The following is a 25,488-nucleotide window of genomic DNA, read 5'->3' as shown; positions in this document are numbered from 1 at the left end:
CTGTTTATACATCATTTTTAATCATTGTAAATGCAGATTACTGGGCCCTTCTGGAGTGGGACTCAGAAACTGCATTTTATTTTTAAAAATATCTTTATTGTTGAAAGTATTAGATACGTTCCTTGTTTTTTGCCCATTGACCCCGTCTAGCCAACCCCGACCCCTGCCCCAGGCCTTTACCACCTTACTGTCTGTGTCCAGGGGTTATGCATATATGCATATAAGTTCTTTGGTTGATCTCTTCCCACCCATTCTCCACCCCCTCTCCTGGGGCCATCCTTCTGAGATTCGACAGTCTGTTCCATGCTTCTATGTCTGACTCTGAGACTTTAACCTCTGCCATCAGTGGTACGTCTTCAGTCTTAGGACCACTGGCCTGTTTGTAGTTTCCTTCACAAAGAATGTCTTCAGAGCCTGTTTGATGTCCTTGTTCCTGAGACTGTAGATGAAGGGGTTCAGCATGGGTGCGACCACAATGTACATCACTGAGGCTGTTTCAGTTGAATGTGAGCTCTGGATAGCAGCAGAGCCGAGGTACACGCCTAGCACTGTACAATAAAATAATAAGACAACCGAGATATGAGACGCACACGTAGAAAATGCTTTGTACTTCCCCTGAGCTGATGACATTCCACGTATGCAGGACACTATCTTAGAATATGAGAAAAGGATCCCGAGGAAAGAACCTACCCCCAGCAGGACAGCTGCAAAATACATCACCATGTTATTAAGAAAGGTGTCAGAACAGGCAAGTTGGATCATCTGATTGAGTTCACAGATGAAGTGGGGGATCTCCAAGTTTCCACAGAAGGACAGCCTCAACGCCAATAAGCAATGTAACAAGGAATTCAGGATACTCATGATCCAAGACATCAGAACCAGCAGTCCACAGAGCCGGGGGTTCACGATGACCATGTAGTGCAGGGGGTGGCAGATGGCCACAAACCGGTCATAGGCCATCACTGTCAGGAGACAAAAGTCCAACACTGCAAAGAGTATAAGAAAATAAATCTGTGTGATGCATCCTGTGTAGCTGATGGCTTTCCTCTGTGTCTGGATGTTGACCAGCATCTTTGGGATGGTGGTGGAGGTGAAACAGATGTCTACCAAGGACAGGTTGGCGAGGAAGAAGTACATGGGTGTGTGGAGGTGGAAGTCTGAGCTGACGGCCAGAATGATGAGCAGGTTTCCCAACACAGTGATCAGGTACATGGAGAGGAAAAGCCCAAATATGAGGGGCTGTAGTTCTGGGTCCTCTGAAAATCCCAGGAGAATAAATTCTGAAATTTGTGTACCATTCCCTGGTTGCATATGGTGGAGGTGGCTACTAGGAAAGAGGGAAATAATATAACTAATTCACAAAAACTCGTATTACATATTTGAAATGCTAACATTTTTATTTGTAGAGAAAGAATTAATTTTAATATATTGTGTATGAATCTGGTCCCCTTTTGGGAAAGCCCCTGTGTCACCTCTGATATGAAGTTTTCTTATCAATCATCATTTTTCCTTAAGGTATTATGTACTCTACAGTTTTAATGAGACATTTTTCATGTATTTCAGGAATATAAATTGAATGCTGACCATGTTTTAGGCACTGTCCAGGCTGTAAGTATAGAGTGCTGAAGAACATAAATTTCTAGAATTCAATGATGTACATGATCCTTGGCTGTGGGTCAGGGTGGGTGTGGAAGGCAACCAGTTGGTGTGTCTCTCTCACATGGATGTTTCTCTCTCCCTCCTCTATCTCAAAATCAGTGGAAAAAATATCCACATGTGAGGATTAACTATATATATGCCATTTCAGATGGTGACAGGTGTTATGAAGAAAAGGAGAGCAGGTATGAAGAAATGAATAGGGTGTTTTATTTTTCATGGGTGTTTAGGCAAGACCTACACACAAGATGTCATTTGTAAAGAGACCTCAGGTAAGAGAGGGAGATGCAAGGTTCTGTGGGGGAGTGGGTGCTGGGCAGAGGGAATGGCCAGGGTAAAGGTCCCGAGGAAGATGTTTGCTTTCACATTCAGCCAAAAAAGGAAACCAGTGTTGGAGGTGAGTGAGCCTGAGGAAGAGGATGAGAGACGGTGTCAGACAAGTTGGGGCCTCTCTGCTACTGTTGAAACCTCAGGCACAGGGACGTCCTCATTCACACTGCCTCTTGCAGTTTGGTGCAAACGTGACCCATGGATGGGAACAGATCCCCTCCTCAGTACCTTCTCTTGATCAAGTTCTGGCTTCTGTATTGGTAGAGTTACCTCGGAACATATGATCCCTAGTTCTCCTGTGTTGAGGACTGAAAACACACACACACACACACACACACACACACACACACTATAACATGGCTATATTATTTTCATGCCTTTCTCAGACTGATTAGGAGTGGCTAGAACCCAAGTTGGCCAGATTGTTCACGTGTATACTATAGAAATGGGTTCTAACAATTCCAACTCGTATCCCTCCCACAGACAAATAAACTTGGGCTTCATATTGGGATGGCCATTTTTCTGCTGCGTATTTAAACAAACATTTTAAAAATCTGTTTATATCCTAACTATTGTAAATAATGCTGCAATGAACACAGGGTGGCCATATCTTTTTGAATTAGTGTTTTGTTTTTTTTCAGATAAATACCAGAAATAGCATTGCTGGGAGTCCATCGGTAAATGAATGGATAATGAATATGGTACACACATGCACACACACACACAAGTTGGGGCAAACTGTATATTTACAGTTGTTCACATGGAAAATAATACAATAATTAAAAAGTAATAAAATAAGAATAAACTCTGTGTTCTGTGTACTCACAACTATAAACCTACTTTTGCTCTACCCTGTATATACACTATAGAATATTGCTTAGCAATAAAAAGAATGAAGCCTTGCTATTTGCAGCAGCATGAGACACATCTAGGGAGCATTATGCCAAGTGAAATAAGTCAGACAGATAGACAAATACCATATAATTTCACTGACATGTAGAATCTTAAACAAAACAGAACAAACAACCAAAACAAAACAAAAAGAAACTCATAGATACACAGAACAAATAGTAGGGGGGTGAGGGAATGGGTGAAAAAGGGGGTGAGGGAATGGGTGAAAAAGGTGAAGGGGAATATGAGGTACAAACTTGCAGTTATAAAGTAAATAAATCATGTATATGTAGTGTATAGTACAGGAATATAATCAATAATATCTTAATAACTTTGCACAGTGACAGATGGGTACTAGATTTATTGTGGTGACCACATTGTAAGTATATAAATGTTGAATCACTATGTTGTACACCTGAAGTTAATATAACGTTGTATGCTAAGCACACTTGAATAAAGAATAAACCATAAAATAATAGTTGTAGTTGAATAAAAATCCTGTTGAATAAACAGAGTGAGAGAAAAAGGAATGAAATGGAAGCATAGTAACTTCCATCTTGTATAGAAAACTGCTGTTTGAAACTCTCTGCTATTGTTAGGTAGTCCCTAGTCCTGCAAACTCTGTCACTTTAAGACAGTCTGTTATTCTATAAAATGACATTGTTTTTAGTTCAAATAATAGAAAAAGATAAACTTAACTGTCTGACCTTGCAAGCCGCCATCCAATGTAATAGACTAATACTGATAATAATTATGCCAAGTACAAACTCATTATGTATTCAAGGTTACAACTGTCTGTAACAATAACTCACACAGAGCCCTTTGTAATATCTGCAAACAAAGAGTCTGGAAGTGTTAATACGGAAAAAATTCCTGTATGGGTTGCTCAGAGATTTGAAAAGAGACACCTCCTTCTGGGCTGTGGGCTGTAAATGACTCCTAAACTAATTGGCTCATTAGGCGTCTTGTCCAGCTCGCTGATTTGCGATACGACATTTGGAGGTGCCAGTGAGATTAGAGTCAGGTGCCTTCCGGCACCTAGTCTCGGACGCCTGGGACACACCGCCTCCCTGCCTCGCTGCCAGGCCCTGAGGATCTCTAGAGGAGGTGCCACCTAATGACGTTCCAGGCCCTGGAGACACCTCTCAGTGGTCTTGATGGCCATACAGAGGGCACCTGACATGCCCTTACATTCTTTTGGAGTCATCAGAAAAACCCTCCTGGGATGAGTGATTTCAAATTCAATTAAGGAATTTTGAGTTCACTTTTGCTGTTTGGGACTAGCCACTTTGATGCAGAGAAGGGGGACTGGACGCAGTCTTAACTCCTCTGGTAAGTTCTCATCGAGGCGTCGGTTGAGAATTTTGGGGTGTGGGTGCCGGGAGTGCCCCACGTCCATTTGGGAAGTTGGGCACTGTTTCAGTTATCTGCTCCTCACCTTCCATTTGGGCTAGTCTACTGAGAGAGTGTGAGTACCGATGTTTCTTTTCTATCTTGGCGTAATTATCTGCTCATTAACTGGTCTGTGTGAAAGCAAAAGCTACTTTGATTTATCTGCACTTCTGTTGATTTGTCTGGCTAAAACGTTTGATTCATTAAAGGCTGAACCCGTGATACTCTGCAAAAGTCTCTAGCAGTGCTGCAGAGATCTATTTTTCTCAGGGGACCTTCCAGGATTTTGATCTGCAAGAAATCTCCCTACACACCCTTATTCTCATCCGCTATCTTTCCAGGCCGACTAAGAGTCATTTTTCTCCACAGGTCAGACCCCAGCCTTGGGGGGGTCGGGGGGACGAGGGGGGCGGGTCGGGGGGGACGGACTACTACAGTGATGGCCTGTAGTTTTCTCCAAAACTCCAGCTGTTTTTCTTTCTCCCCTCTATAGGAATTGTCTTCCTCTAACTCACAATAGGAAAGGGAGACAAGCAACGGGCCCTGGGATCTGTGAAAGCAACCGTGGATAAAGCTGGTAAAGTTTCCCATTCGCAAAGGTACTGAAAGGGTTCAGTACCTGTTGCTGCTGGAAGAGGAGGGGCTAATGTCCCCTTCCAGTGCCTTAAACTCTCCCAAAGAAGCTAAAGATTTCACCCCTTAGACTAAGGGGTGAGCCAAGACACCCGGTTAGGGGATGGGGTGGGAGTGGGGCAGATGCCCTGTTCTTACTTATAGAGTAAATGGTTAAGGGGGCGGGGGAGGTGCGTCAGCGGGGAGAGCAGGGAGACATAGGTTTTTGTTGATTTTGCTGGCTGCAAGCCGCTCTGCTGGCATCCTTGGTTTCTCACTTATCTGAGTTGTACTAGATCAAGGCTGCCAGGAAAGAGGACAGGTGGGCAGGCAAGGGCCTGAAGCCCAAGCCACCTCTACAGGAGCGCTTTGCCTTGTGCAAACCGTCTCTCCCTGCAGCCCCGGCTGTGTTTGGCTCGCCACTAGGAATCAAGCAGTGATGAGAGACAAGGATAGCAGGGCCCTGTAACTAGTAAACAGGGTTTAAAAAAAGGGCAAAGGAAAGGCGCTCTCCCTGGACCCGGGAGCCTTCAGGACTTTCAGACTCTCCCAGAGAGTAGGAGTCTGACTGAGGACTGGCCATGACCCCGTTAGGTTAGAAGGACCGGAGGCTGCATATTGATTTTATAGACTGCAGTTTGTTAGGCAGAGGTCCAAGCCCAGTTGTATAGGGGTTAAGCTACCTGTGTACAGCAAAACAACTTTCTCCCGTGCCAGAATACATTTAGGGAAATTGGACAGACTGTATTTGTGGCTAGAAAGAAGAACTGGCCGCCACGCACAGCTCTGACAGTAGCCTACAGAAAATTGTATAATAGATTTAGATAATGCCTGTGTCTTCATGGACATAACTCCAGAGAGACAAGGACAATTTTGCTTTGTGTAGGAAGGTAAAAAAAAAAAAAGACTTTCATCACCTCCCTGAGATGTTTGTATAGTCCTACCATGTGTCATGTTTGGTGGCAGAAAATTTGGCTGCCTGAAGTAGCCACAGTGCCCATATTGTACCTCATTATGTTAATATGCTAATTACCTGTAGTTCTCTTACAGATTTGAATGCAGTTGCCAAAAGGGCAGGTGCCCAAATAGGTAAAGAAAAATACCCATCAGGTTTTGGTCCTCTATTGAGAGACAGTTAGCAGCCTGTATACTGCCTTGCAGGCCTGTGTGGCCATGCCTATGCCAGGAACAGCACAAACCTCAACCTTAGGAAACTGGGGAGGCCTGTTTGTAACAGAGGGAAATAGTGAAGTGGTGAGTTCCAGCCCTCTGTTACAGGAATTACAGACCCTGTGAGGTCCTGTGACATGTGAGACCCTGTAAAGGAATAAAGCTGCCTTAGTCCATTCTGAGAGGGTGTGTCACCCCTCCCGGAAACCATATATAGTTTAAGGACAAGTCAAGTAGGGGGAACCCTACTACAGGGACAGCTGTGACTATCTATTTGAATATAGGCACATTGTAAATTTCTTCTGGCCATTTGAAGACAGTTACTGTTTTGTTATAATACATTTAGAAAATTATTAATCTGAAGAATCCATAAAAAGAACTGGCAAGAAAAATCAAAAGATCTTAAAGCAGGTCAGTATATTTTTCTCCTTATATAATTCCTCTGAAATTTAGCAATGCTTAATAAATCACGGCAATACATTTCTTTGCATAAATTCAATAAGACTAGTTTCCAATAGTGGTTTTATTGACCAAAAACTTTGACTGGAGTATCATGTTTTAAAAAGCCCTGTCTGAGCTCAAAAGGCTTGAAACCAATAAGAATGCCACAAAGAAAGCCTGGTATCCTGCTTGGTAGCCCTGAAAATAGCTGATGCTGGAGCATCAGCCCCATACCTTACCATCGCTGGTGGTTGGTCAGAGTAGAAGGGGGGAAATAAGGGAGCCTCTTCATCCCTGAGGAACCCCCACACACTGGGCCGCAAGGAGTAGGAGGGCTGCTGAGATAGGCCTTGAAGCCTAGGGCGTGGGCCCAGGTGGAGTCGCTGCAGGTGAGGGATTCATCTAACTCAGCAGGTACCGCAGGCAGGGCTGACGGCAGCTGGATGACTTGGCTTCCTGGCCCTACGGGGCACCCTAAGATTCAACCATGAAATTCCGGCAAAGGTAGTCAGTTACCATTCTTGTTGTGTTTATGCAAACAATCAGGCCAAATTGAATACAATAGATAAATTGGTCTTGATTTAGCTCTTTTGATAAACATAGAGGCAATTTTGAGGGAAAAAAATTCTATTTCAATAGAGGTTATTAAAATGGAAATGTTTTCTTTCCCTTCCACCAGACCATTTGTTATAACTCCTGCTGTTCTAATTGCTCAATAACACTATATTTTATATGACTGTTTGTCTCCACGAGGTCACAAGCCCACCTCCTTCTGTGCCCAAGCCTTATCATCCCTCTGACAGACAGCAAGGATCTCTTGGCTCTGAAAGAAAACTCCATCCCTCTTCAGCACGGAAGCAGTCAGAGGACCCCACCGACGTCCATTTTCCCTAAGGAAGTCAGAGCCAGGATTCTTGAGGTAATATATAGTAAGCAGTTAGACAGACATGAGCAGAGTACAGACGATGGGCCAACTAGCGCTACCAGATGTAACTATGTCTTTCCACCTCTACGTATGTAAGACAAGGGGACTCCCCAAAAGCAAGAGGAAACTAGGCTGCAGATGAAGCAGCCCGGGAGGCTGCCCTAAAACCAGTGGGGCCTCTACAGATTTTAGTGACTCTGCCAGACCCTGACCTACCCACCTCACCAGCTTACATGGAAACCCAATCTAGAAAAGCTGAAATCCATAACCAATCTTTGGTCAAGTTCTTACAGGCTTTACAGTCTACCTGGAAAGCAATCCAGAAGCACGTCTGAATACTCTGCCTGTGCCAACTTCTTATCCGGTCCATCCCTTTCACCCTGTTGACTCTGTTTGGGTAAAGAAATTTACTACCCAAGGACTGACTCCTACCTAAAGGGGACCATATACCATCATCCTGACCACCCCCACTGCAGTCAAGGTCGACGGGATCCCAGTGTGACTTAAGACAGCAAAGGAAGAAGGATTCTCTGAAGATAAAACTTTCACATATGCTGTATTATTAATTCTCTCTATAGGACTTAGTAAAGGAAACCTCAAAACTGAACAGGTTAACAATGTTAACAACCCCCAGGACTCAATGATTTGACTCATTTACATAAAACCAGTGGGAAATGAAGCATAGTAACTTCCATCTTGTATAGAAAACTGCTGTTTGAAACTCTCTGCTATTGTAAGGTAGTTCCTAGTACTGTAAACTCTGTCACTTTAAGACAGTCTGTTATTCTATAAAATGACATTGTTTTTAGCTCAAATAATAGAAAAAGATAAACTTAACTGTCTGAACTTGCAAGCCAGCCATCAATGTAATAGACTAACACTGATAATAATTATGCCAAGTACCAACTCATTATGTATTCAAGGTTACAACTGTCTGTAACAATAACTCACACAGAGCCCTTTGTAATATCTGCAAACATAGAGGCTTGAAAAGTATAAATACAAAAAAACTTCCTGTATGGGTTGCTCAGAGAATTGGAAAGAGACACCTCCCTCTGGGCCGTGCGCAATAAATGAATGCTAAACTAATTGGCTCATTAGGCGTCTTGTCCAGCTCGCTGATTTGCGATACAACAAAATGAAACGAGGAGTTAGAAATGCTCTAATAAGCTCAGGTGTGAGGGAGAAAAATCTTCCTTGGTTCCGGCAGCATTTGAACCCTAAACACATTCCTCTGATGCCCAGCAAAATAAAAAGAGAACAAAAAGAAATTTGTCTAAGAGACAAAAAGGTGCTAACTTTATGGTGTCACTTTACACGTTGTATACCCAAAGCAAAAGGATAAACCAACACTTCACAGAAGAAAATATCAAGGGAAACATTTTAAATATCAAGCACTGAAGACTTGTTTTTTTCTGGAGCTATTTCATAATTATTTGACCAGTTCATTTTTATATGGTCTGAGGGAGGATGAGCTCCTTTCTTCCTTTTCTGAAGTGGCACCTTTTCTATTATTTCTTGGGCTTTGGTTTTGATCTCTTTTGTGACAAACTCAGTGGGCACCTTCTGGTCCTGGTTCAGGTCTTCATCCAACACGCAAAACCTCCCCAGACCATGCTTTACACACCCTGCCCACACCATGACAATTTTTACAGTGAATAGCTTTCTTCATATGAATCTTCCTAAGGACATTATTTTAAGCACACATTTATTTCATTGTTCTCTGCCCTCACTGTTATACTGCATGATCAAAAGAGAAGCATAACCAAAGGGCACAGACACTAGGGGGGTGAGGGCATGTGCTGCCGGGGGGAGGTCAACAGGGGAAAAAGGAGACATATGCTCTGCTCTTTGTCATACTTTAAACAATTAAAAAAAAGAGCAGGGACTTCACCTGCTTTGTTCACATTTTGAGTTTTTCACAAAGGTATGTGCATAGATACACACTTTCATAGAAACAAACCATGAAAAGAAAGAAGGGATAATAAACCATGTGAAAATGAGTAGTTTCAAAACAAACATAATAAACATAATTGAAAGAAGAATCAAATATTAACCGAAAGAAGACATAATTTAATGATATCAACATGGGTTAATAATTAAATTGTAAATTTAGAAGAATATAATACATAAAGTTCCTAGAATGTTTTGGCAATAGCAGATGCTCAGTTACTATTCATTTAATGATTCCAGAATTAGGTCTCAATGTATATGAACATTTAACCTATGTCAAAGCTTGTCTTTCAATTTAGTATTTAGTATTCCTCTTTGAGTTTTAAATAGTTTTCCTCATGTTAATACCCAGCATGAGAGCAGAGGCTGCAATGCACGTCTCACCAACTGCTGTGTCAAGGTACCATCTCCCTGCACTGGTCAGTGTCTTTTCAATAAATACAAAACATGCTCAAACACACCTCATCTTGGAAATGTAACACAAACACTCTCACTTCACAGCACTGTGCTCCACACGTAACCTCTATTTCTTTCTCCCTGAACACCAGAACTCCTCAGATATGTTTTCATTTTACTGCAATCATTTTATACATCTCACTCATTCTACAGTGTCATCCAACGGGATTCCTGTTCCCACCACCTAATTGCCAACTTTGGGTCCTGTATTTCAGATTCAAAGAGAAACATCCTTATTAACATATTAATTAAATTAAGAATAAATTAGTTACTTAACCAAGCATACAAACAGATATCTGGTCTCTGGGCTGGGCTGATTAGGGTCACAGTGACTCAGGCAAAAGTTATGAGGTTCCATTCTGTCTGACCCTTTCCTGATGTACCTAATGGGCTCTCAGACTCACCAGGATGGGGTCTCTCAGAGGAAGCGTCCGTGTGGAAGTCTGAATTGCTCCCTGGATGGTTGATGATGAGACTGAAGCTCTGTCCCCACAAGAAACAGCAGGAAGGAGTGCAGCATCAGTTCCTGAACCAGCTTAGGAGTTAAAAGCAACAGCCATGTGCTGTCTTCCAGCGTTGTACAAGCTGAGGACTACAGAGGAGATATCTACAGCTCTCTCTATACCTGCTCATCAGGCACATTTCCCTTGTGTTGTTCTAACATCTAAGCACATGATTTCCCTGTGGGCCTCTGGAATATACAGAAAGGAATATTTTCCTAATGATTCTCTGATCTTAAGGGACCAGGTTAGAAGTCAAGTACATTTAGTTTTTATTTTCCCTTGTCCTTGATCTTGCTTTCCCAAGATCTGACCTCCTACTCTGAGTTACCCCAAAGCTGAGTTAACATGTCTGAGGCCAAGAAACCTGTCAGGACACAGTCCCTTTGATCCTCCAGCACCGATCTGTGGTGGGGACATAGCCCTGATGTGTCCAGAGAATTGCTATCTTCCTCTCCAACAAGGGGAGAGCTGTGTTCTTTTTGATAGGCAATTGCAATTCTGACTCCACAGTCTTTGGCTTCAGGACACAGTTGTCAAAATGATGAAGGATTTTGTACTTATTTCACAAGTTAAGGGCTGTCATTAAGTCCTTCATTATAAAATATATGTGAAATAGGAGATATATGTAGATATTCTTATGCCACATAACCTGCGCTTAGCATGATATAGGCATCATTTTATTTAATTTTTGAAAAATCCACTCTATAAGATAGTTCTATTATGAACTCTATCCCCCTTTGCAGAAATGGGGCTTGAAGGGGTTTAGTGATCTGCTCAAAGTTACAAGATGAGTAAGGGATGGGCCTCGATTGGAATCTGTCACGTTGCTTTCAGTTTTCAATCTCTGGGCCAGTGATTCTCAACCTGAGATGATTTTGCCCGAGGGGATATTTGTCAATGTTGGAGGGAGGCCGCTGAACACCTATAATAGCCAACACAAATAGTTATCCTGCCTCAATTGTCAAATGAAAGGTGAAAACCTAGTGAGTCTAGGACTTCCAAAACTTCAATGTGCATATGAATCACTCAGGATTCTAGTTCCTTTGCAGATCTGGGTGGGCCCAGAGATTCTCAAAATCAATGTCTCCCAGGAGGTGTTGATGCTGCTGGTCCTGGTCTCAGGACCACTCTGTGACCACCAAGGCTGTGGCTCTGTGTCAGAGTCAAGTTCTAGGTAGTTGTAGGTCTTCTGAACCAAAAGTTTATTTCTCTGTAATTAAAAAAAATGCTTTTATTGATTTTTAGAAAGAGATGAAGGGAGAAGGATAGAGAGATAGAAACATTGATGAGAGACAAATATCATTGATCGGCTGCCTCCTGCATGCACTCACTGGGGATGGAGCCTATAACCCGAGCATGTGCCCTGACCAGGAATCGAATCATGACCTCTTGGTTCCTGGGTTGATGCTCAACCACTGAGAAACACTGGCTGGGCTATCTCTATGGAATTTGAATGAATAGTATATTTACTTATTCCAGAAGCTGTTATAAATTCTGCATTTGGTTCATTTATATAAAGGTCCATGCCCAGCTGGTTTGGCTCAGTGGATAGAGCGTCAGCCTGTGGACTGAAGCATCCCAAGTTTGATTCCAGTCAGGGGCACGTGCTCTGGTTGTGGGCTCGATCCCCAGTAGGAGGCATGCAGGAGGAAGCCAATCAATGATTCTCTCTCATCATTGATGTTTATCTCTCTCCCTTCCTCTCTGAAATCAATAAAAATATATTAAAAAAATAAAAAAATAAGGTTCTTGCACAACATCTGAGAAAGGCTTTGTCCTTTAAAAATAAAGGCCCTAGAGTGACATCCAATAATGTATTTCTGAAAAAGACTGTGCAGCAGATAAATAGCAGCCTCCAAAAGATGTCTACATCCAATCCCAGAAACTTTGAATATATTATTTTTATATTAAAGGGGGGAATTAAGTTAGAAGATGGAATATTTTGCTAATCAGCTGACTTTAAAAAAATGTTTGTGTCTTCAATGTCCACATTTAATCCCTGCAGAGAGAACAACAATAGCACAATGATCTTCCTTTTAGATTAGAAGTTGGAACATAATTATGCAGATGGGACTAATGTAATCACCACGGTCCTAGAATGCAGAAGAAAAAGTAAAACGGGTTGGAATTAGACGGATTTTTGGAGATGGTCTGCACTGCTGTCTGTGGAGACGGAGAAGGAGCCACGAGCCAAGGAATGCTGTGGCCTTGAGAACCTGGGAAGGAGAGGAAACAGATTCTCTCCTGCAGCCTGCAGAGGGAACTGGCCCTGGAGACAACCTGATTTTAGTCCATTGAGACTAGTTTCAGACTTCTGACCTCCAAAACAGTAAGAGCATAAATATGTTTCTTTTATGCCACCGAGTTCAGTATTTTATTACAACAGCCACAGAGGGCTGTGTTATTATAACACAGACATTTACCCAAACTTTTTATTTTGTAAAAAATATATTTTTATTGATTTCAGAAAGGAGAGGTAGAGAGAGATAGAAACATCAATGATAAGAGAGTATCATTGATTGGCTGCCTCATGCATGCCCCACACTGGGGATGGAGCCTGTACCCCGGCATGTGCCTTGACCGGGAATTGAACCTTGACCTCCTGGTTCATAGGTCCAAGCTCAACCACTGAGCCATGCTGGCCAGGCCAAACTTTTTTTTTTTTTCTGGAGGAAACAGGATATTAGCTTCTCAATTAATTCACTTAGCTTCCCTTGACTAAGGATATTTTGTGTTACAATCTAAATTTAAGTATAAGTAAAATATCTAAAGTCAATTTGAAGATTATGTCCCATTAGTTGTTACAGTGAATTCCCTATAGCAGGGGTGGGCAACCCCTGACATGCGTGCCAAACATGGCACACCAGTAACTTATGCTGGCAGGCGAAACCCTCTCTTATAATCTTCCATTTACAATTTTTTTCTTAATATCGACTTTTTTATTTTTTCAGATAAATTCAGTGTAGGTGCAGCTTAGACAAATAAATAATTTTACATAACAAGTTATCTTAAAGACCATAGACATGGATTGACGAGAGAGGGGAAGAGCAATTTCTATGCCTCTGCCTTAACTCTCCCTGCCTTGCTAGATCCGACCCGTGTTTTGGTTTCATTCACATACGCTTGTGAGCCTTTGTTCTCAGTGATGAGTTTTGTTAAGTCTCATAATAGGAGTAGCCTGACGGATGAAAGTAGTAGCTCGTGCATATCTCCGAAGGTCATGAAATACAAACCTGATGTAAAATCTCTCATTAGTGATGCAGCAGCAAAAATCCCACTGATAATATCAAACAGAGTCATAAAGTTTTCTGTCAGACTATCAGTGTACATGTATACATTAAAAAATAAATGTATTTTTCATCATCATATACTGTTTTTGTCGCTTGAATGAATTTTATTATTTCTTCAACGTTCTTCACATATGTACACCTTAAGAGATATCAAGTAGGTGTAACATGTTCTCAAAAAATTAGGGTTGACATGCAGAAGGATTTTGAGTCAGAGATTTTGCTGGTTTTGGCTTGCACTCACAAAAAGGTTGCCCACCCCTGCCCTATGGTGTCTTTGTGCCTGAATTTCTACATTCCTTTATTTCACTTCAGCCATTTATTCTTTTAATTTCTATCCTACCCAAATTTCTCACAAATTTTATTTCTACATAAAATATGGGATTATTAATGAGTCTTTGTATATATGTGTGTGAGTGTGGTTATTTTAATAATCTACAAATGCACACATGTATGCACCTACATATACTTCTTACTTGTAAGAGAGTTCATGGACTTAACGGTATTTCCAAACATTTCATTTATTTCAAACAACATTCATCTGAATTAGGTTTATTATCCCACTATCATCACAAATAAGGTAAAGAGGCTCCGGGTGAATCATTGTTTACAGTTATATAACAAAGCAATGAAAGCTTTTGTGGACTTTGTTAGAATTATACAGACACAGACCCATGCAGTATGCATTCTTAATTTTTGCATGGCTCTTTTAATTCTGCAAATTTCGTACTTTATTTTTAATATTTGTTTTTAATATGCTTTTAAAATTCTTTAAAAAATCTTTATTGTTGAAAGTATTACAGATGCCCCCTTTTCCCTTTTGAACCCTGTCTAGCCTGCACCTGCCCTCTGCCCCAGGCATTCACCACACTATTATTTAGGTCCATGGGTTATGCATATATGAATACAAGGTCTTTGGTTAATCTCTTTCCTTTTACCCACCCACCCCTCCCTTCTTTCTGAGATTTGACATGCTTCTGTGCCTCTGGATCTATTTTGTACATCAGTTAATTTTGTCCTTTAAATTCCACATGAGTGAGATCATGTGATGCTTGTCTTTCTCTGACTACCTTACTTTGCTTTACATAATACTCTCCAGGTCCCTTTATGCTGTCTCAAAGGGTAAGAGATCCTTCTTTTTACACCTGCATAATACTGCATAATGTCAATGTACCACAGCTTTTTTTAATCTACTCATCTAGTGATGGGCACTTGGGCTGTTTCCAGATCTTAGCTATTGTAAATTGCACTGCTATGAACATAGAGCTGCACATATTCTTTCTGATTAGAGTTTCAAATTTCTTAGGATATTTTCCTACAAGTGGGATGACTGGGACAAATGGGAGTTCCATTTTTAAAATTTTGAGGAAACTTCATACCGTTTTCCATTATGCCTACTCCAGTCTGCATTTCCACCAGCAGTGTACGAGGGTGTGCTGTGCCAGCATGTCCAAGAGTGAACCTGAGGAGGGCCAGTGAAGGATTAAAGAAGACAGACAAGAGAATACAGCTGGGGTTCGGCAGATCTCCCGTGCCTGGATGAGGACACAGAAAGACCCAGCCTGCAACCTGAAGCTTTATTTTATAGTCAGATCAAAACAAGGGTAGTGGTCAACATGTTTATAATGTTCTTGTGAATGTCCTCTTGTTTTGGTAGCACTCCCTGCACTTTTCACAGCTCATTAGCTACCTAGGAAGGAACTAGGGAGGGCTTAAGGTTAAGCTTAATTATGCTAAGAGGGCTCTGCCCTCCAAGCTGGGACTCATTTCTGTTCTGAGGCTTGACCCTATAGCTGCCCTCTACACTAGGGTTTCCTTTCCTCCACATTGTCACCAGCGCTTGTCATTTGTTGATTTGTTGATGGTAGCCATTCTGGCAGGTATGAGGTGATACCTCATTGTTCTTTTAATTTGCATCCTTTTGATAATTAGCAACTCTGAGCATTTTTTCATATGTCTCTTGGCCATCTGTATGTCTGCTTTGGAGAAGTGTCTATTTAGGTCCTTTGCCCATTTTTTAATTGGATTTTTTTTCTTCCTTTTGTTAAGTTGTATGAATTCCTTATATATTTTGGATATTAACTCTTTATCAGATGTATCATTGACAAATATGTTCTCCCATGCAGTGGATTCCCTTTTCATTTTGCTGATGGTTTCTTTTGCTGTCCAGAAGCCTTGTATTTTGATGTAGTCTTATTTGTTTATTTTCTCCTTTGTTTCCTTTGCCTTAGGAGATGTAACTGTAAACATATTGTTATGTGAGATGTCTGAGATTTTGCTGCCTATGGTTTCTTCTAGGATTTTTATGGATCTATGACTTATATTTAAGTCCTTTATCCATTTTGAGTTTATTCTTGTGTATGGTGTAAATTGATGGTCTAGTTTCATTTTTTTGCATCTACTGTTTAATTTCCCAAAACCATTTATTGAAGAGACTGTCTTGCCTCCTTTGTCAGATATTAATTGAGCAGTCCCTTTAGCATTTATTGCAGTGCTCGTTTGGTTGTAATAAACTCTTTTATCCTTTTTTTTTTTCTGTGAAGCTCTTTATTTCACCTTCAATTTTGAACAATAGTCTTGTTGGATAGAGTAGACTTGAATCCAGTCTCTTATTTTTTATTACTTTGTATACTTCATGCCACTCCCTTCTGGCCTGAGGTGTTTCTACTGAGAAATCAGCTGACAGTGTAATGGGAGCTCCCTTGTATGTAACTTTCTGTCTTTCTCTTGCAGCCTTTAAGATTATTTTTTTAATCTTTAATTCTTATGTGCCTTGTGTTGTTCTTTTGGGGTTCATCTTGATTGGGACTCCCTGTGTTTCCTGAACTTGAGTGACTTTTCCTTCATCAGCATAGGGAAAATTACTGCCTTTATTTCTTTAAACAGGTTCTCTATTGCTTGTTTGGATTCTTCTCCTTCTGGTATCCTTATGATGTGAACATTGTTATGGTTCATGTAGTCTCAAAGCTCCCTTCAACTTTTCTTTTACTTTTAAAATTTTTTCCTAATTGTTGCTCTGAATAGGTGTTTTTTTCTACGCTGTCTTCTAACTCACTGATTTGGTCCTCTGCTTCTTCTAGCCTACTGTTGAATCTGTTCAGGGTGTTCGCTATTTCAGCTATGTCATTCTTCATTTCCTCTTGAATCTTATTCATGTTGGTGTATTTCTCATTCACCTCCTTATAATTCTCATTAAGTTGCTTGTAGTTCTCACTAAGTTGTTTGAGCACTCTTATAACCATTACTTTTTAAAAATATATATATTTTATTGATTTTTTTACAGAGAGGAAGGGAGAGGGGATAGAGAGTTAGAAATATCGATCAGCTGCCTCTTGCACCCCTGCCCTCGCCCCCCCCCACTGAGGATGTGCCTGCAACCAAGGCACATGACCTTGACCGGAATGGAACCTGGGACCCTTCAGCCCACAGGCCGATGCTCTATTCACTGAGCCAAACCGGTTAGGGCCCATTACTTTTTTAAAAAAAATTTATTTATTTATTTTTACAATATATAAAATAAATCTATTACCAGATTTTAGATACAAAATAATTAGCCACTTACATGTAATAAACATTAATATTTCAAGAAAAAAGATTTTAAATATAATAATATTACCAAAACTGTACTAACAAAGTATAATATCACAAAAGTTGTAGGAAATATTAAAAAAATCTGTAAATAACAGAATTACTTCTATTACTAGTATATTCTAAAATATTTTTTCCTCTGGTTCTATTTTTGTTCATCAGTTTATGTTGTTCATTATATTCCACAAATGAGTGAGATCATGTGATATTTATCTTTCTCCAACTGACTTATTTCGCTTAGCATAATGCTCTCCAGGTCCATCCATGCTATTGAAATGGTAAGAGTTCCTTCTTTTTTACAGCAGCTTAGTATTCCATTTTGTAGGTGTACCACAGTTTAAAAAAATTTAAATTCTTTATTGTTTAATGTACTACATAAGTCTCCCTTTTTTCCCCCATTGACTTCTCCCTGGCTACCCCCAACCCCAGCACATGCCCTCACCCCCACCCCCATCAGTGTCCATTGGTTATGCTCATATGCATGCATAAAGGTCCTTTGGTTGACCCCTTCACCCCCTGCCTTCCCTCATAGGTTGGACAGTCTGTTCAATGCTTCTATGACTCTGGCTCTATTTTTATTCATCAGTTTATATTGCTCATTCTATTCCACAAATGAGTGAGATCATGTGATATTTATTTTTCTCTGACTGACTCATTTGGCTTAGCATAATGCTCTCCAGTTCCATCCATGCTATTGCGAATGGTAAGAATCCCTTCTTTTTTAAAGCAGCATAGTATTCCATTGTGTAGATGTATCACAGTTTTTTAATCCACTCATCTGCTGATGGGCATTTAGGCTCTTTTCAAATCTTAACTATTGTAAATTGTGCTGCTATGAATTAGGGATGCATATATCCTTTCTGATTGGTGTTTCTGGTTTCTTGGGATATATTCCTAGAAGTGGGATCACAGGGTCATGTGGGAAGAGCTCAGGAGATATATCTCAGTGCAGTGGCAGATGCAATGGTGTGAGCGCACTCCGCTTATACAAGCTTTCTCGGCACACCAGGAAGTGGCAGCGCCTGCCTGAGTAAGTCCCCTAGAGCCCCTACATAGTACCCTATCTTTCCTACCATTGGTTGCCCTAAGGATGGTGTAAATTTCTGATTGGTCTGGAATGTTATATATGTCCCTGTACTTAAACAATAAAACTCAGACTGCGTCTTGAACCGGTCTCCGGAGTCGGGCGGGCTTCGTTAGGACTCCATCAGCCTCACCTCCGCGGGACCCCCTGCCTCAGGGTCAAATGGGAGTTTCATTTTTAGTTTTTTGAGGAAACTCCATACTGTCTTCCACAGTGGCTGCACCAGTCTGCATTCCCACCAGCAGTGCACGAGAGTTCATTTTTCTCCACATCCTCTCCAGCACTTGTTGTTTGTTGATTTGTTGATGATAGCCATTTTGACAGGTGTGAGGTGGTACCTCATTGTCGTTTTGATTTGCATCTCTCTAATGATCAGTGACTTTGAGTATGTTTTCATATGTCTCTTGGCCTTCTGAATGTCCTCTTTTGAAAGGTGTCTATTTAGGTCCTTTGCCCATTTTTTGATTGGATTGTTTATCTTCCTTTTGTTAGGTTGTCTGAGTTCCCTGTAAATGCTGGTAATTAAACCCTTATTGGAGATAACATTGGCAAATATATTCTCTTATGCAGTGGGCTTTCTTGTTGTTTTGTTGATGGTTTCTTTTGCTGTGCAGAAGCTTTTAATTTTAATGTAGTCCCATGTGTTTATTTTCTCCTTAGTTTCTGTTGCCGTAAGAGCTGTATCAGTAAAGATATTGCTACGACATATGTCTGATGTTCTTCTGTCTATGGATTCTCCTACAATTTTTTATGGTTTGCCATCTTATGTCTAAGTCCTTTATCCATTTTGAGTTTATTTTTGTGTATGGTGTAAGTTGGTGGTCTAGTTTCATTTTTTTTTTGCATGTATCTGCCCAATTTTCCCAACACCATTTACTGAAGAGACTGTCTTGACTCCATTGTATGTTCTTGCCTCCTTTGTCAAATATTAATTGAGCATAATGGCTTGGGTCGATTTCTGGGTTCTTTGTTTGGTTCCATTGGTCTGTATGTCTGTTCTTATGCCAGTATCAGGCAGTTTTGAGAACTGTGGCTTTGTATAATAGCTTGAAATCTGGTATTGTGATCCCTTCAACTTTGTTCTTCTTTCTCAAGATTGCTGCAGCTATTCTGGGTCACTTTTTATTCCAGATGAATTTTTGGAGAGTTTGTTCTAGGTATTTTAATGGGGATTGCATTGAATCTATAGATTGCTTTGAGTAGTATGGACACTTTAATGTTGTTGATTCTACCAATCCATGAACATGGTATATTTTTGTTTATGCCTTCCTCTATCTCTTTTTTCAATGTCCTGTAGTTTTCTGAGTACAGGTCTTTTCCCTCCTTAGTTAAATTTATTCCTAGGTATCTTAATTTTGTTGTTGCAATGGTAAATGGAATTTTTAAAAAATGTCTCTTTCTGTCAGTTCACTATTGGTGTATGAAAAAGCCATAGATTTCTGCGTGTTAATATTGTATCGTGCTACATTGCCAAATTCATTTATTAAGTCTAGTAGTCTTTTGATGGAGTCTTTAGGGTTTTCTATGTACAATATCATATCATCTGTGAATAATGACAGTTTTACTGCTTGTTTTCCAATTTGGTTGCCTTTTATTTCTTCTTCTTGTAGGAAAAGGGGAGAGAAAAATTGGATATATAAATGAAACAATAGACTTTAAAATAATAACACATCAATAAAGCAGATAGATAAAGAAGATAAATAAAAAGTAAAAAGAAATGGAAGAGAAAAATAGAAAAAAAGCAAAGAAGAAAATAAAGTAAAGTGGCTTTCATCTCAGCCAGGTTTAGTTCCTCCTGGGAGCTTCCTTTGATCCCCCTCTTCTGATGACTGTGCTCACTGTTCTGCCTGCCAGTTCTGGGCTTCCCGGGAAGTACTTAGTGCTAACCACTGTCGGAGACTGTCCTCTTTGGCTTTCAGCAACCTGCTTGAAGCTCTAAGAAATCCACAGTTGGTGTCTGTCTCCACAGGACTTGGCTTCACACGGGAGGGGCCCAGCTGCCCTCTACATCAGGTTAGTTAGCAGCATGGGGCCCAGGGCTGGGTCAGCAAGCTTCCCCAGGTTCCCCAGGCTCTGCTTCCACCCACCATCACTTGCCAGCCAGCTATCGATCATAACCACTCAAAAGGGCTTTAGGTGGAAGCGGGAGTCTATACCTCCGGTCTCCCATGAGGGGGAAGATGCTGTTGAGATTTCAGGGAAAGTGGTGGGTATGTTTCCCTGTCCCAGAGCTGCTACTCTGTGAATGGCTCAGCATATTACTCTGCAATCCAGTGGGATCAACTGGAAACCTGAAGTTTCTATCAGACTGGAGGCACCATTCAGGTTCCTGGGATAGTGGGGCAGATGGCTCCACCCCCAACCCAGTCACAGATGCTCCCTGAGACTGTACAAAGCCATAGGCTGGCCTCTGTGGCTATCTCCTTTGCAAAGGTCAAGATGCAGGGTGTAGTAGGCCTGGTCTCTGAGGGTCGGGTGGGCTGTATCACCTAGAGTGTTTTTTTTTTCTTCTCACTTTTCCTCCATTACTGCTTCTGGGGACATATGACTGAATGCAGGACTTCTGATTGCTGCTTTTCCACATCTCCCCCAATGTTTCCCACCCCAGCCTCTGCTTAGGCACCTCCAGTCAGCACCACCCTCCCTGCACCAAAGCCTTGGGTGAGTAGCTGCTACGGAAAACTCCTGTGCTCTGGGTTTAAAAAACAAAAATAAAATAAAACCAGAAACTGTGCCTTTCTTTCCTATGGGCTCTGGTCTACCGGCTCCAGACTCCGCAGCACCCAGCAGCTCTGCCACCTTTCACGGCTGGATGTTACATGGGCTGCTGGTCTCAACTCAGATGCGCTGGGCTGTGGAGCCCAGCCTGTGATCCTGGCCTCAATATTCTGGGGGAACAGACGCTCCTGTAGCCCAGAGCTCCCTCCTCACTGTTGGCCTGCCACCTGTGGCAGCTGGGTCAGGCTCTCTCGTGACCCCGCTCTTCATACCAGTCTGAAGGTGTTTTCTGTCCTTCCTTGATACATGTCTCCTCCTCAGGTGGACCTCAGTTGGTAAATCCAGGTGTATGTTTCCCACTTTAATTTTACTTCCAGTCTGACCAGGAGACTGCATTTCTGACAAGCTTCCAGGTGATGTTGATGCTGCAGGTCCTCCTGGTCTGGGGACCACACTTTAGGTAGGGGAGCTGTGGCTCTGGGTCAGAATCTGGTGTAAGTACTTTTAGGTCTTCTCCATCAGGATTTTTCTGTGTATGTAATTTTGAAAGACAAGTTTTTCTCTCACTCTAAAGGGGAGGATAAATTCTGTGTTTGATTCTTTTATATTAGGGATCCGGGGTGACATAAAATAATTTATATCTGAACAAGGCTTTGTAGTTGGCAGAATAAAGGCTTCAAAACATGTCAACGTCCTAATTTGGAGAACTTTGGAATGTTATCTCACAGAGCAGGGTTACTGAGATAGGTGAAATAAAATCATTAGCTAAGGAGATTAGCTAATCAGATTAGCCAGGTTGGACTAATGCCATCACAACGGTCCTCTAAATGTGGAAGAGAGTAGAAGAATTGGAGTCACAGAGATATTTGAAGATGCTATGTTGCTGGTATTGAAGATGGAGGAAAGGTCATGGGCCAAGGAATGCAGGTGGCCTCTAGAATCCAGAATAGGAATTGAGAATAGGAAAGGAGTTGGAAAGGGATTGCATTCTCCTCTGGATCACCCAGAAAAGTCCAAGCCCAGCAGTCATATTGATCTAAGACTTTTAAGACTCATTTCAGGTATTTGACCTCTAGAACTTTAAGATAGACAGTTGTTTGTTTTAAGCCACTAGTGTGGTAATCTGCTACAACAGCAATAGGAAACTGACACAGACATTTATCCAGTAAGATATTGTTAGAAGAAACTGAGTTTAAGCCTCTCAAATCATTCGGCTAGCTTCCCTTGGGCAAAGGTATTTTGTGTTGAAATTTCACATTACATAGAAAAAATTAGAGCTAATTTAGAGGTATTTGGTCCCATAGATGGTACAAAGAATTTCCCATCGCATAAATGTAAACATGGTTCTGACTTTGAGGCATTAAGATAGAAAAATAATTCATTAAAATTAAGGTCACATGTTTTACTTTTTATTTATTTATTTATTTAATATATTATTTTTTATTAATTTTAGAGAGGGAGAGAGATAGAGAGATAGAAACATCAATGATGAGACTCATTGATTAATTGCCTCCTGCACGCCCCCTATTGGGGGGGGGGGGAATGAGCCCTCAACTGGGGCATGTGCCCTTGGTTGGAATCGAACCTGGGACCCTTTAGTCCACAGGCTGATGCCACTGGGCCAAACCAGCTAGGGCTACTTTAAATATTTGTGTCAAAATGTCTACATTTTTATCTATTTCATGTGAATTCACACATTTAAAAAAATTTCTATATTTTCCAAATTTCTCTGAAAATTTCTTTCATCATAATAGGTAGGATTATGAATGAGTCTGTGTGCATGTGCATATATATATATGTGAGTGTGTTTATTTGAAAGTTGTATACAAGCGCACACACACATATACACTGCTCACTCTTGAACATTTTATCTGGACTCAACAAAGTGTATTTAACATTCTATTTAGGCCTTACAACATCCAGTTGCAGTGAGGTTTATTATTCCACATTATCTTCAGAAAGAAGAAAGCTGAAGCCAGGTGGAGTACATTTTTTTTTAAAGCATGCCCACAGCAAAGGCAGCAAGAGCGCTCTATCTACACACTTTTCTTTCTTTTTTTTAAAACTATATTTTTATTGATTTTAGAGAGGAAGGGAGAGGGAGAGAGAAATAGAAACATCAATGATGAGAGAGAATCATTGATCAGCTGCCTCCTGCATGTCCTCTCCTGGGGATGGAGCCCGCAATTCAGCCATATGCCTTTGACCTGGAATTGAACCTAGGACTCTTCAGTCTGCAAGCCAATGCTCTACCCACTGAGTCAAAGCAGCTAGGGCTGGATTACATTTTTAACAATAACATAATTCAGTTAAAACTTATTGTGCATCATCTTGAGTTATATACAAATGGACCCACCCACTATAAACTCTTTTAAAAATTATATTTTTATTGATTTCAGAGAGGAAGGGAGAGGGGGAGAGAGATAGAAACATCAATGACGAGAGAGAATAGTTGATTGGCTGACTCCTGCATGCCCCACACTAGGGATTGAGCCCACAACTCAGGCATATGCCGTGACTGGAATTTAACTGTGATCTCCTGGTTCACAGGTCGATGCTCAACCACTGAGCTACACTGGCTGGGCTGGGCTAACTCTTAATTTATGTATGGCTTCTTTAATCCAGCACACTGTACATTTGAAATATGTGCAATTTATTGTATGTAATTATTATTATTTTAAAATTTATTTCAATTGTTGAAAGAATTATAGATGTCCCTTTGTTATTTTTCCCATTGAACTCCTCCACCCCACACCTGCCCCTCCCAGACCGTCACAACATTATTGTCTGTGTCCATAGGCTTTGCATATCCTATGTAATAAAAGCCTAATATGCTAAGTGTCCAGTTGTCTGGTCGTCTGGTCGGCAGTTCAACCAAAGGGTAATGATATGCTAAGGCTACTCAACCATTCGCTATGATGCTCACTGACCACCAGGGGGCAGACGCTTTAACAGGTAAGTTAGCTTGCTGCTGGGGTTTGGCAGATCAGGACTGAATGAGATGGGCCAGACATGCCCTGGAGCCCTCCCAAGGTTCCACCTTGGTTGGCCAACCTCTGTGTCCCTTCCCAGCCCTTACTGTGCCTGGTGGGGTCTCTTGGCCTGGCCTGCACCCTTTCGCAATCTGGAACCCCTCAGGGGTGTCGGAGAGCCGGTTTCAGCCCAATCTGCAGGCCAGGCCGAGGTACTCCACTGGTTCACGAATTTGTGCACCAGGCCTCTAGTATGCATATAAATTCCTGGGTTAATCACTCCCCAATGCACTCCATCCCCCATATTCCCTTGAAATTCATCAGTCTTTCCATGCTTCTATGCCTCTGGATCTATTTTGTTCATCAGTTTATTTTGTTCATTGGGTTCCTCATATGAGTGAGATCATGTAATTATGCTCCAATAAATTAGTTAGAATTAAAAATTCTAGTGATGTATAACTCATGTCAGGTCAAGAGCAAAGGCAGCTGAGTCACATCAGATAGAGGTGGGAAATATATCTTATATCTGAGAAGAAAGCAAGGTCTCATATATAAATATAGGAACTGTGATATTAAATTAAGGCAATTCACATTTGATAAACCATTTTTACATAAACTGTAAGATCAACACACACACACACACACACACACACACACACACACACACTAAACATCACATATTGGTTGAAGAAAGAAGTGTAATACTGATGCACAAAATATCATGAAAGAACTTTAGAAACATAATATAGCAACTCATGATGAGCCCAGAATAGATCAGAACTACTTCCCACCATACAATCCGTTTTGATTATAAAGCCATTATATTAAAACAAGTGCTTTCCCCCCAAATTAAAAATGGGACTCCCATTTGACCCAGTGACCCCACTTCTAGGAATATATCTGAAGAATCTAGAAACACCAATCAGAAAGAATATATTCACCCCTATGTTCATAGCAGCACAAATTACCATAGCTAAGATTTGGAAACAGCCTAAGTGCCCATCAGCAGATAAGTGGATTAAAAAACTGTGGTAAAAAAGAAGGAATTCTTACCATTTGCAACAGCATGGATGGAACTGGAGAGCATTATGCTAAGGGAAATAAGCCAGTCAGAGAAAGATAAATATCACATGATCTCATTCATTTGTGGAATATAATGAACAACATAAACTGATGAAAAAAACAGATCCAGAGACAGAGAAGCATCGATCAGACCGTCAAACCTCAGAGGGAAGGTAGGGGAGGGTGGGGGTAAAGGGGAGAGATCAACCAAAGGACTTGTATGCATGCATATAAGCCTAACCAATGAACACAGACACTGGGGGGTGAGGGCATGAGTGGGGGTGAGGGGGCAATGGGGATAAGGACACATATATAATACCTTAATCACTAAAGAAAAAAAATAAAACAAGTACTTTTAGGGTGGCTTGTTGTGCAGAAATAGGTAACTGCTACACTAATAACAGAAAAGAAAACTGAGATCACTTATAATAATACTAGAGGCCCAGTG

General features: G+C 41.0%; 1 protein-coding gene across 1 annotated transcript; it reads right to left on the bottom strand.

The window, feature by feature from the left end:
* Positions 1-342: 342 nt before the first annotated feature.
* LOC308519383 (olfactory receptor-like protein OLF4) lies at positions 343-1,311 on the bottom strand (the record flags this gene model as incomplete). The annotated part of the gene is made up of 1 exon (XM_081091344.1): positions 343-1,311. The coding sequence occupies one exon, from the start codon at positions 1,309-1,311 to the stop codon at positions 343-345; it is 969 nt and encodes a 322-aa protein (XP_080947470.1).
* Positions 1,312-25,488: the final 24,177 nt, after the last annotated feature.

This window comes from Myotis nattereri (assembly GCF_964212035.1).
Source record: "Myotis nattereri genome assembly, chromosome: 5".
NCBI classification, from domain to species: domain Eukaryota; kingdom Metazoa; phylum Chordata; class Mammalia; order Chiroptera; family Vespertilionidae; genus Myotis; species Myotis nattereri.
This window is presented reverse-complemented; position numbering and strand designations above follow the sequence as displayed.